General features: G+C 36.3%; 1 protein-coding gene across 1 annotated transcript in view; it reads right to left on the bottom strand.

The window, feature by feature from the left end:
• ERC1 (ELKS/RAB6-interacting/CAST family member 1) overlaps nucleotides 1–13,674 on the bottom strand; it is a 480,046-nt gene that overhangs the window by 288,703 nt on the left and 177,669 nt on the right. The window contains exon 12 of the mRNA XM_015598545.2: nucleotides 5,474–5,667. Within this exon, the coding sequence (XP_015454031.1) occupies nucleotides 5,474–5,667 (194 nt within the window). The remainder of the gene's footprint in view (nucleotides 1–5,473; nucleotides 5,668–13,674) is intronic.

Below are 13,674 nucleotides of genomic sequence, written 5' to 3'. Positions count from 1 at the left end.
GTCACTACAATTAGTAACTTTAGATTTTCAACTCTCAAATGTATTTTCATATTAGATTATACCACTGTACCTTAGCATAAGTTTCTAAAGGAAAAAATCTGTCTAAAATTGACCATTTCCTGGGGCAGGGAAAAAACGATTTCTTAAACACACGGGCAAAGAAAAGGTTAGCTGCTCCCCCTTTTCATTTATGTAGGTAATTGTGATTTCACAACTTTGGTCAGTTTAGTTTTATACATACCCACCTTAAAACTGACTAACCCTTTACCCACCCCACTCTATTTCTTGGATCCAAGTTACCTAAGAGCAAAAGCAGAAAAACACTGACAACTTTAGTTATTCTGTACAATACAGGCCTCTAATTTATTTTGAAGAATTTGATATAATTTTCTCAAATGTGAAAACAAATATTTTTCCCAATTACAAACAATATTTCTCATTTCCAATCTACCAAAATCTACCACAAATGGTCCAACATATAAGCAATAATAAAGAAGAACATATGGCTCTATAAATGTCAATCCATTTCCAATACTGCTCTCAGCAGTAAAAGATGCAGAATAGCTATGCTTACTACTCCCACATAGCATGAAGCCTCTGGTTCATTACTGCTTGTTATAACAGTTTACTTTTTTAAAATGTAATCAATCTCACTGAAATTAGTATTATCGTCTAAATACTTAGACTTCTAATGATCAGTGCCATCCAGACTGTCTTCGGGATCTAAATTTTACTTTAAGGATGTTTCTTGAATGCCAGGATCATTTCAATGTGTACTTTGTTTTCTAATGATTCAGTACTTAAAAGAGTTTTTAAAAGTCATTGTGAGAATAATGAAAGGATTTATTATCCCCATTATATAAGATAAAGAGATGAACAACAAACAAAATGACTTTCTCACAATCACACAGTAAGTGGTGGATCAGGACAAGAATGTAGGTCTGCTGACACACCACCTGGAGGTATATTGTATGTTCTGTGATCCTTATAGATTCCTTAAATTTGGAATTTATAAAAATCCGAGGCTCTTTGGCATATATAAAACAGTCTAGAATGCAATGTTCAAAGTCAAAAAGAGGTTAATTTCTAAATGACTGTACCCAATACTCTTTTCTATTTTACTGGTTATGATACAGTAAGTTAGAATAATTTCAGGTCAACAATAACACTAACTGAAATCTCCATAGATGTAAGACTAAACATTTTCAAAATGGTTGCTTCTACTATATAAAAAAAAATAAGACTGTCAAATAACAGAAGATCCTGTTTCAAAATGTTTAAACTGTGAGAAAATGTGCTATCTCACATAACAAAAAGTCTAGTTTCAGAAACAGTTCATTAGGGTCTGGCTCTGCTTCTTTGGTATTCCTGACTTTGTCACTGAATGCTGGCTTCATCTCAGGCTGATAAGAAGGGAGCTGTGGCCGTTCTAATCACCATATTCAGACATGATAATGTCTAGAACAAAAGAGCTCCCTTTCGTCTTACAAGTACTTCTTATAAGAAAATCATTCCCCAGAAGCCTCTCTGTGATTTTCTCCTCAAATTACCTGTGGATTGTATGCTCAATGTGTATTTATCACTGGAAAACAGGGTGCTATATTACCTTGATTGACTTAAACGAATCAGGACCCACTCCTGGAGCTGGGGGTGTAGGAAACTATAAAACTTGGAGTCATATTAAGATAAAGAGAAAATGAATGCTTGGTTGGTATAATCAAATTTGTTCTCAACTCCAAACAAAAAGCAAACCAAAAAGGAAAGCAGAAAACTAAAAGCTAAGGCAAAATGTGAGGGCTAAAGTGTGAAGTATAAGATAATTTAAAAAGTAGTTCTCAGATTTGTGATCCCTGAGGCTAGAGATGGGAAGAGATTTGCTGCAAATGGATATAAGAGAACAACTGGGGGTGAAGGAAATGTTCTGTATCTTGATTGTAGCGGTAGTTACACAGGTGTGTGTGTACATTTGTCAAATCTCAAAAGGCTTAAAACGGGTGTATTTTATTATATGTAAATTGTACCTCAATAAAGTAGGGCATTTTTTTAAAGGGATTCTGAGGACCTTTAAAGAAAGAGCTCCTCCTTGGAAGTGTCTTTTCAAACAAATATCACCTTATCAGAGAGGTTTTTCCTGGCCACCCCATAAATAGAGCAACCACTCAAATCCTCACACTCCCTATCCTCTTACTCTGCTTTATATTTCTCATGGTAGTCATTGCCCCTTGACACTCACATCTTTAGTTTCTATTGTCCATCTCCCAACTGGATTATAAACTCCAGGAAGGCAAAGATTTTGTCTGTTTTGTTCTCCACTATGTCCCCAAAGGCCAGAACAGTCACCAGCAAATAAGAGCCTCCATAAATAGAAAAATTAATTCATTAGTTAATGAAAAAAGGTATGTTTTGTGGCAGAGAGAGAATGGGTTATAGAGAAAAACTAAACTCACTGATGGGATATTATTTTTAAGAGCTTGATAACTATAAATCTTATCGACAGTGACATTTTTAGGGATGCATATCTAAAGGGAATGTAATCAGGCAAAAGGAATAAGGAATAAAAAGAACTTTGGGGCTTTCAAAGGTTAAAGGCTTAAAAGAAAGCATGTCCTTTCCTTCATCTTTTAAACCCTCTGCTAAAATTTAAAGCACCCCAAAATGAAATCTACATCCATTAGAATCCCAGTTTTATATTCCCATAAATTGGGAAATACAGCAGATCTATATTTTCTATTAATTATTTAGGTTATACAATAATAGATTCTACTATTCTTTATCAGTGAAAATTCCTAACTTTGATAAACCAAAAGCAATCTTTGATACCTAAATTATATGAAAATCAGAAGTTGGTTGCCATTCTCTACACATAAAAGCTTCTAAATGATGTGTTGAATCCAATCTAAATGACTTTCATATTAGAGTGAACTTAAGATTTCTGCTGCAAACACCAAACTCTGTGGATTGATTAATTTTTCTGTATTATGAAGCATCACACAACATGCAGCATGGGAGATAATGCTTGCAGTACACTGCCATGCCATGAGTATTTAACTAATAGGATAGAATGAGTAAAAAAGTAGATCACAAACAATTCTTTCAGGAGTCTAAAAAGATGCTAATATCAGAATTCTATCAAAATTGTGGTATATTACTAAATAAGTTAACCATTATGCAAAAGAAAAACCTACTAATTATGAATCTAAATAAAAACTCCAATATGCTCACTTTAGAAGAGAAATATTCAATTACATTCAGGGTTCCCGAGGTGAATTTAAATTGATCTATTTATATAAGGACAATGTCAAGTTCTAGTTTTTTTGTTTGTTTCTGATTTTTCCCCCTAAATTGATCTATAAAGACTATCCAGAACCACGAGGTGATGACTTTCTTGAAGTGTCAACTTCACTAGGCTACTGTGCCCAATTACTTAAACACTACCTGTTGCTACGGAGGTATTTTACAGATATAATTAAACCCTTTAATCCATTTAAGTAAAGGAGATTATCCCAGATAATTGGAGTGGGCAAAACTGAATCCTTTGGAAGGTTCTAAAAGCAGGGCTAAGGTTTCTCCATGAGAGAAAAAAAAATTCTGCCTGTGGACCACAGTTTTGGCCTATGCCCACCAAAGGTCAATCCTGCTAGTGATCTATTCTTCTTGATAGCTTGCCGTACAGATTTCAGACCTCCTTAGCCAGCCCCGAACAATCATGCAAGACGACTCCTTGTAATAAACCTCATACATACATATATATACATATATACATATGTAAAAATATACAGACATATACATAATTCCTTGCAATAATATATAAGTGTGTCTGCAGATATACATTTCATTGGCTATATATATGCATCTCTCCTACTGGGTATACCTCTCTGGTTGAAATCCAACTGAAACACACCACAGTATGGAATATGAATTTAGAAGTAGTACTTCTTGAATTTAATCGGGAAATATATTTTATATTTGCAGATGTATGGGTAGATGTATGTAATCCTCATTTTTAAACTGTAGTAGGTCAAGACAGTGGTATGGCACTAAATCAACTTCTGACAGTAACTACTATTGCTTTGTAAAAAGCAATGTAAGGGACTATTTGTTTTTCTCAAGATCACAAAATAGGTATGAGAATTCTTCATAATTTGATCTAAATCTTTTAATATTGGATATCCTTACCTAAGAAGTACCAGGAAATTTTTAAAATATTAAGAATTTTCTTTAGTTCAATGATTATAACAGTCTGCTTTTATTTTTGCACTTAGAAGGTTGCTGAATACCCGTTAGAAACCAATTCTACATCCCAAATTATGGTGTGGCACTACAGTTGCATCAGCTAAGGAATTACTACCTAAAGGGCATTCCAGCATGAGAACAACCTTATAAAAGATGGGCTAGAAACAAAAGCTAAGACAATTACAATGAACAATATCAGAATCTTACCATCGAGAACATACACTTTATATACAATGTACTTAAGAGGTACATTGTGGATAAAGCAAAGTTCTATGGGTAAAGAATAGGAGAAAAATAACTTCGAGAGAAAAATATCAAGTTTACCAGTAACTGAAAAAATTTTAACTTAGTAAACAACTTATGAAGGTAGTCTAATACTTCCCAAACTTCAAGATAATAAAAATATTTCTAAGAATCAGGTTCCAAGGAGCCACATACTCTAGTGACTTCACTCTGTCACAGTGTCAGTTTCTGACTGTTCAGAATATGAGTAATTAATGAAGTTCTACTGGAAAGACTGTTTCTATGCACTTGTGAATTTAAGTTAATTATATGGTAGGTATAAAAGAAGAGGTCAAGAGGCATATGCTTAATCTTTAGTATAATACACCCTCATGAGAAAAAAAAAAGACAAAGAAAATTCCAAGAGAACTGTCTTGCTGGATCTGTTCAAACATAGTTCATTTTGAAGAATTCAAAGTCAGAGCTCCATAAATATATCCAAGTCTCCTAAACGGTCTTCAAAATGTCCTTCCTTCTTCTAAATTTGGTCTATGCACTGATGTAACAGCCTGCTTCTCAACAATACAAATTGTGAATGTTTAAAAATGCATAGCCCAAAGGAGCATCAGCTCAAAAAATGATCTAAACCAATGAAAAAATATTAACTCCTTGAACTTGAGGCTCATTTGCTCCTTAGACAAATTAAAGAGCAAGTGGCTACTATCTGTACTCTTTTGATGAGCTAGTAGAAAACTTTAATTCTTTAATCAATTAATACTTTCTTTCCAACCATTAATGTTGAAGTCCATAGCTTCCAAATTTATTCCTATTCTGTGTTGCCTTTTAAAGACTGCAACAATGAATTTACACTGAACTTAGAATAAGAAGTAGAAAATAAAGTAACATCAAGCACCCATGAATCTAAATTCAGAGACACAGATATATTAAAAAGTGTGGCCCAAAAGTAGTTTTAAAACCATACTTTAACCTTTTCATCACAGTGAGTCCCTGTTCTTACCTTTCCAACTCGGCAATCTTCTTATCTTTGTCATTCTTCTCATTTTCCACCTCCTTCAAGATTTCCAAGAGGCGGTCAACTTCTGCCTGGGCCTTGCTAGATTCATCTTTGTACCTGGCAATCTCTCTCTCCAATTGCTGTATTCGGTCACTCATCTCTGGACTGGCTCTGGCTTCCAATGTTGCTTCATGTGCCTATAAAGAAAAGTTTTCAAATTCTATCAAATATACATACAGTGGCAGTGGGCGAATCATGTCTCAACTATCTGTAATCCAATTTAAACAAGGTACTATCGAATAATAATAGTATTCAATTTATAGTTTTTCTCTACTTAAATATTACAAAGACAAAATATTAGTAATAACTGGAGAAATTGTCTTAGATTCCAAATGGATTCTCATTTGCTAATCTTAAAGTATCTGCTGGAGGGACAGGGGACAGCTGAAATTCCCAATGGAGACAAAGGTGCTGGCAGACAACAATTTTGCACTCTCCACCTGTCCTTTTAGCACAGGCAGGTGAATGTGGACACAGCATCATCTCATTGCCTTGCTAGGACAGGCAGTGGCAAGTGATCACAGCCTGTCCTGTTGCTTTGCTGAAACCAATAAAGCTCAGGTGGTTGCAGCATTCCCACACTTCCCAGCTAAGGCAGGCAAGTACAAATGGTCACTGTATTCTCCCACTCCTTCCCTAAAGCTGATGCACACACACACACACAGGTGAGACAATCTCCTGCAGGCACACACAGTCAAGGCAAGTTCCTGCTGCCTTGCTAAAGACCATGAATGTACTCCACACCCTCCACTCTCCAGCTACCTCATTAAACCAGTGGGCACATGCAATCTACAGAGGAGATGCCCCTTGATCACCTGAGCCTGCTGGGCAACAGGGCTGGTGCTCCTGGGCTCCACAGGACTGTACCAATCAGAAAGACACAGTTGCGCTTCCACCCTCAGGGCAATGAACAAACAGAAGCCTGAAACATACCCATAGACTCCCTATGAAAAAGTCTATATTTACTTACCCTGGAGCTTCAATCTAAGGGATGGGCTTCAGGTTTCCCATATATCTAGAGGCTATAGAAGCGATCCCAAGAACGTAAGCAGGGAGATATTTTCCTTGTACACTCCCTTGACTATACCTCGACTATACCTCCCACCAGAAAGGAGCTTATACATTCGCTTAGAGCCCTAATTTTTGCAACTCTTGCTTAGGGCAGCAGTCCCCAACCTTTTTGGCACTAGGGACCAGTGCTCCTATGATAATCTAATGCCTGATGATCTGAGGTGGAACAGAGGAAGTGATGCTAGCACTGGGGAGCGACTGCAAATACAGATGAAGTGTCACTCGCTTGCTGCTCACCTGCTGCTGTGTGGCCTGGTTTCTAACAGGCCATGGACCAGTACCCATCCATGGCATGGGGGTTGGGACTCCTGACTTAGGGGACATCTCCAGATCTCCTGGTGTGGATACCAACTGAGTTTATGATTGCCATCCCACAACCTATACATATTTGCATATTTTTAAAGCTGCTGCCTGAAAATCTGGCTTCCAATCAGCCTGAAACTAGGAGCTAAATGATATTCTTCCACTTGAAACACTGACAGGTTTTGGCATACCCTGAATAATTGGGACCTATTAAGAATAAATCAAGCTGTTTAGAAAAACACAAAGGTTAAAGAGACAATCAAGAGCTAGGGCAAGGTTGAATAGTAAGGCCCATAACCTACATAAGGCCACTCCTTCAAGACAGAGAGGTAGGTGTTTCACCTAATACATAGATACAAACAAAGAGTTGAGCAAAATGAGAAAACAAAGAAGTATGATCGAAAAGGAAGAACAAAACAAAATTTCAGAATAAAATCTTAATGATACAAATATAAGTAATCTATCTGATACGGAATTAAAAAAATGGTCGTAAAGATGCTCACCAAACTCAGGATAAGAATGAACACAGTAAGAACTTCAAAAACATAGAAAAATATAAGAAAATAAAACAAAAAAAAACAACAAAAAAAGACTCTTAGATACTGAGTACAGATTGGTGGTTGCCAGAGGGAGGGCAGCTGGGGCAGGAGGATTGGCTGAAGGGACTCACAGATACAAAATAAAGGAGGCACGGGGATGTAATGTATAACAATATGATCAATAATAGTGTATTAACTTGGTTTGATGACAGATGGTAACTAGACTTATTTTGATGATCATTTTGCAATGTATACAAATGTCAAATTCACTATGCTGTACACCTGAAACTAATATAACATTGTATGTCAATTATGCTTCAATTAAAAAAAATTTTTGATAAATTCTGAATAAATTAACAAACAAACAGACTCACAGAGAACAAACTGGTGATTACCAGATGGGAAGGGGGTTGGGGAGCTGAGTGAAAAAAGTAAAGGAATTAAAAAGTACAAATTGGTAGTTACGAAACAGTCATGGGTATGTAAAGTACAGCATAGAAAATATAGTCAATAATATTGTAATAATTATGTATGATGCCAGCTGCATACTAGACTTATAAGGGGGATCATTTCATAAATTATATAAATGTTTAACCACTATGCTGTACACCTGAAACTAATATAAAATGATAGTGAATGTCAACTGTAATTGAAAAATTAAAATAAAAAAAAAATTCTGAGTCTAGAAATACATAAATTTTTTCCTAGAGAAAAAAAGAATTTAGCATTTTTAAAAATTCTGATAATTCAAAGGTCAAACAAAGGTCAAATTTCAATGCTTTCTTAAATAATTCTGATGCTATTATCTCACGCTAAAGACAAAGAATACCAAAATTCAGGTACAAGGGTAGAAATTTTTAAGCTATAAATAGGTCATTATCTCAAGATGAGTCATTTCCTATTCCAAACAAAATATAGAAGAAATTTTCTTTGAAAATTTCAATAAACACAACGTTTTGAATAGATAATAGAATGCCAACCTTACAGTTTTAAGCAAGAATAAAATATGCCAAATTTTACTTTATATAAATCTACAAATAAGCTATAAAGCAAAAAAGACTGCTAATACAGAAGAAAAAGATAAAATTTTAGCCCTAATATACTACTAAAAAGAATTAAATTGTAGCAAATAAAAAAAGCATCTGACAATATTTGCCCTGATAATATTTTATATTTCATTTTTATTGAGCTATATTTAACATAAACATTATATAAGTTTCAGGTGTACAATATGATTCAATAGATTGTATATTGTAAAATGATCACTACAATATCCATCATTATAGTTACAAATGTTTTTTTCTTGTGGTAAGAACTTTTAAGATCTACTCTCTTCACAACTTTCAAATACACAATACAGAATTTTTAACTATAGTCACCATGCTGCACATTATATCTCTCAAGACTTACTTATTTTATAAATGGAAGTTTGTACCTTTTTACCTCTTCTGCCCACCTCTCTCTCTCTCTCTCTCTCTGTCTCTCTCTCTCTCTCTGTCTCTCTCTCTGTCTCTCTCTCTCTCTCTCTCTCTCTCTCTCACACACACACACACACACACACTAACACTCAAACACCTGCAGTGCCCCAGCAATCATCAACCTGTTCTCTATATCTACTGACTTCAGGTTTTGTTTTTTTTTATATTCCACATGTGAGATCATACTGTATTTGTCTTTCTGTGTCTGTCTCATGTCACTGCCCTACTTTTAAAGTGTAATAATGCTATGAAAGTATTTATCTACTGGAATGAGATAAAATCTGAAATACTATATTAAACAATTGTTCTGAGTCTTACATTTTATTACTTCTTATCCCAATCTTACATTAGGAAATATGCTCTCCTTTATTCTAAGATATTTTTTAAAGTCAATTGCTTTACAATAGAGGCAGTTTCCAATACAAATTAATGAGAGTTTAGAAACATTTCAATAATATAATTAAACACACTAGTTCATCTGACATCTAGCTGAACTAAAAAAGTACAAGACATATATGTTGTTGATTAAGAACTCTATGATCTACTCTCAAATTCCTGGGACTAGGTAACTTATTGATTCTATAAATATTTATGTTACTTAAAAAAAACTAAATATTAATAAAACGTAGGCAATAAATTGTTTTTACTTTATTATTATTTTAGATTTTATTGTAAGTGGCAAAATTCACATAAATATTTTCATAAAATAAGAATGAGTAGGTCTGTTCCATATGAAAACTACTATAACTTCAGCTCCAACATGTAAAGTGTCTGAAAGTCATCACTACCATCCTTACAAGAAAAAGTTGAAAAACTGAAAATCAATGACTTTTCTGGGACCTATTAGAGAACTGAGGTCACAGGACAAACTACCTCTCAAAAATCAGGAGACAAAGGCAAATCCTGAAAGCAGAAGTAGAGATCTGCCTACCTGGAGAAGAAGCTGTTAAAAGAATCACTTAAATGGTAACTTTGAAGAACTGCTGGTGGCTGAATACACATAAACATGAGAGTGATAAAGTCCCAGGGTATGCAATTTTAAGGGGCACACCCCACCCAGTACACTTTTATGTGCTTTAGATCTCCAGGAACCCTTCCAAGTTCTCACAGTGAAAAGTTAACAAAAATATGCTTATGGTTCTGACAAGGGGATGGAAAGAGTAATAATTGTAAAATATGCCCAATGCATGCTCTATCCAAAGGCAGACTCTCCAGGAATAAAGGTTTTTGTATTCTGTTTTGATCACAATATTGCCAGTAAGACTCACCAAACGATCCACAGATGGCTGCCACCTGTCCTGTGCTTATAGTGGCCTCAAGAGGCCATACCAGAAACCGAGGCTGGCTGCCACTGTGTGGGGCTTGGGGCTGCTCAGAAAGGGGCACAGGGCACACCGAGGATAGCCCTAGAAGTGGCTTGGGTAGGGCCGCAAGTTTGAAGGAGCGGAGTATCAGGTAATCTTCTGGGTGGAGTGACCTCTATTATCCAATTTGATAATGTCAGAGCTATGGTGGTGCTGTGTCTGCACTATGGGACAGGGGATGGCTCAATAAAAAAATAATGAATACCACCGGCACTTCTGTCCAGGAGAAAGCCTCCGCTCTGGTCCTCTCTCTAGAGTCTGACAACTCAGTGTCCCTCTCCCCCTGGCACCTCTTGAGCAGCCACCCCAGTGCTGGAGTTCAGAGCAAGCGAGTTCATCACTGAGAAAGTCTGGTCACAGTCATAATCCCTTTAAAACGAACGTCTGCACCTGCCAGCTATAGCTGCTGTAGCCTCTGTCTTGCTCAGCAGTGTGGAACAAGGCAGCCTCATATCTATATCCTCTCCTACTGTTCCGAGGTGACTTTTTATTTCTCTCCTTAGATGTAGGCCTTCTGTTTATCCACCCCAGGCGACTCTGCTTGCTGTTTGCTCCATGGCTTCATCACAATTTTGGTGTGATCGCAAGAGGAGATGTACAAAACCTCTGCCCTCTATGCCATCTTGACCAGTCCTGCCAGGGGTAAAGATTTTAACAGAGCATTATACCACCTGGGGAAAGAGCATTTCTCCCACTCTAACCCCACTAGCTAAGGAGGAAAAAGAAGCTAAGAAACTTTTATGAAGATCACAGCCAGGGACACAGGTCCATAAAAGACTGAAACTTAATCAAAGTTTTATAGAAAACTTACCCTCCCCCACAGCTTATTATCACAGTAATAGGACTATAGTCGAATAGTAGAGGATTCCAGCTGAAAGAGCTTCAAGACACAGATTTTGAAGTGAGAAAATCAAAGTCAACAGAAAAAACAAAAACACTAGAGGACTCTGTAGCATCTGGCACCTTCACCTACAGCAAATATTAAATACGGTTTAACATGTAGCCAGAGAAAACCTTACACATAGGGCCATTCAACGAAAAATTACAAGGCATACTAAAATTAAAGAAAAACCACAGCCTGACGAGATATAGCAAGGATCAGAACCCAACTCAGATATTGAGACTGATACTGGAATTATCAGACAGGAAATTTTAAATGGTGATAATTAATAGTTAAGTACTCTAATGGAAAAAGTAGACAACATCCAAGAATTGATAGGTAATATAAGCAGAGAGGTGTATACTCTACGAATCAAAAGGAAACGATAGGTATAAAAAAACACATAAGAGAAACGAATGTTTTTGATAGGAACATCAGCAGACTAGAGCTGGCCAAAGAAGAACCAGTATGCCTAAAGACAAGTCAATAGGAACTTCCCAAACTGAAATTCAAAAAGGAAAAAAAGAAAGAATAAAAATCATAGTACAGATTTGAAGAAACATGGCAGACCGAGAGACGTCCCCAGATCTTTCTCCTTGAAACAACAAAAACCCGAACATCAAAAATTCAACAAAAAACACCCAAACTGCACACCAGCACATCTAAGCCTGGGATCTACTCATAAGAGCTACCACAGGTCAGAACACTGGGTATCAGGCGGTGGAATGGGAGAAATAAAGAAGTGGCCTCTCGCAGCCACTGGAGCTCACTGTAGGCAGAAGAGGAGGGGAGAAGGTACAGTGAGTTCTCTGAACTCTGTCTGGGAGTGATATGAGCTCCACGTGGCTGGCGGCAGGGACCAGTCATCATGGCAGAAACCAGAAAAGCTGGACAACACCAAAGAGAAACAACAGTTGATTTTTACCAGCTGTGGTTATAAAACTGAGGCTAAGCCACAGCCCCCAAACCCCAACCCCTCCCCCCAGACACTCCGAGACCAAACATCTCAAATCCCCAGGAAAATCTGAGCAAACGCTACCAAAACTATAGCTAATATTGACAGGGACTGAGACTGAGGGTAGCGAGCATGATTAAATATCTACAAGAAAAAAAAAAGAAATTATTAAGGCTTTGTATAAAGTAGGGATCCAAGAGGCTTAGATGCCACCTACTGGAAACCAAAAGAAAAGCATCTTCTTTGAAACATCCTAAAGAGAGACATTTATATAATAAGTCTTCTGTATAGAGAAATATAAAATAAAAGGCAGAATAGACTTTTCTATTAATGCTCAGGTGGAGAAATAGTCCACTAAACACCATGAACAACCAAGGTGACGAGGCAGCTCAGAAAGAAAGAGGAAAATCTCCAGAAAATAAGCTTATAGACATAGCAATATGCAGACTTAAATGACAGAGAATTCAGGATGGTACTTCTGAAAAAACTCAATGAGTTTAGAAACGAGTCATATCAACAATTTCAGAAATTGGAAAAACAACTAGATGAGCAGAGCAAAGAGATTGAAACCCTTAAAAAGAACAGAATAGATCTTCTGGATGAAGATAAAAAAACACTGCAAGAGTTGAAAAATAAAATAGCAAGCTTGAGAAATAGTGTTGACCAAATGGAAGAAAGTATCAGTGATATCGAAGACAGAAATCTAGAAAAATATCAGAAGGAAAAAGAGAGAAACCAAAGAATGAAAAATAATGAAAGAGAAATACAAGAACCAGCTAATACCATCAGGAGAGGAAACACAGGAATAATGCGCATTATCGAAGGCGAGGAAAAGGAGCAGGATTAGAAAGCATTTTCAGACAAACAGTTGATGAGAATTTCCCAAATCTAAGGAAAGAGCTGGAACTTGGAATTCAAGAAGTCAACAGAACACCCAATTATCTCAACTCAAAAAGGCCTTCACTGAGACACATTGTATTAAAATTATAAAAAATCAACAACAAAGACAGAATATTCAGGGCAGCCAGGGAAAAGAAGACACTAACATATAAAGGAAAACCCATTATTGTCATCGGACTACTCAGCGTAAACTTTACAAGCCAGAAAGAAATGGAAGCAAATATTTAAACTATTAAGTGAAAGGAACTACCAGCCTAGAATAATGTATCCAACTAAGCTCTCATATAGGTATAAAGGAAAAATAAAGACCTTTCTAGACATAACAGAAATTGAGGGAATTCTCCACTATGAGGCCTGCACTACAGGAAATACTGAAAGGGGTCAGCTCACCTAAAACAAAAAACAAAACAAAACAAAAAACATAATCAAGAGTAAACTGACTATCAGGCAAATAGAAAAAGAGGAGTGTAATCCTTACTAAGAATAGGGCATTATAAGCTTAAATAATAACAAGGGAATTGGTATAGCAATATAGTAATGAATGTTCAGCATACATAGGGACAAATCGAGACAACAAAGACTGAAAAGGGAAGGATTCAAAGATCCAAATTCACAAAGGGGAATGGTGAAAAGACATATGCAGAAGAAAATGGA

This window comes from Pteropus alecto, unplaced genomic scaffold (assembly GCF_000325575.1).
Source record: "Pteropus alecto unplaced genomic scaffold, ASM32557v1 scaffold76, whole genome shotgun sequence".
NCBI classification, from domain to species: Eukaryota; Metazoa; Chordata; class Mammalia; order Chiroptera; family Pteropodidae; genus Pteropus; species Pteropus alecto.
The sequence above is the reverse complement of the archived record's forward strand: the minus strand, read 5'-3'. Positions and strand labels throughout refer to the sequence as shown.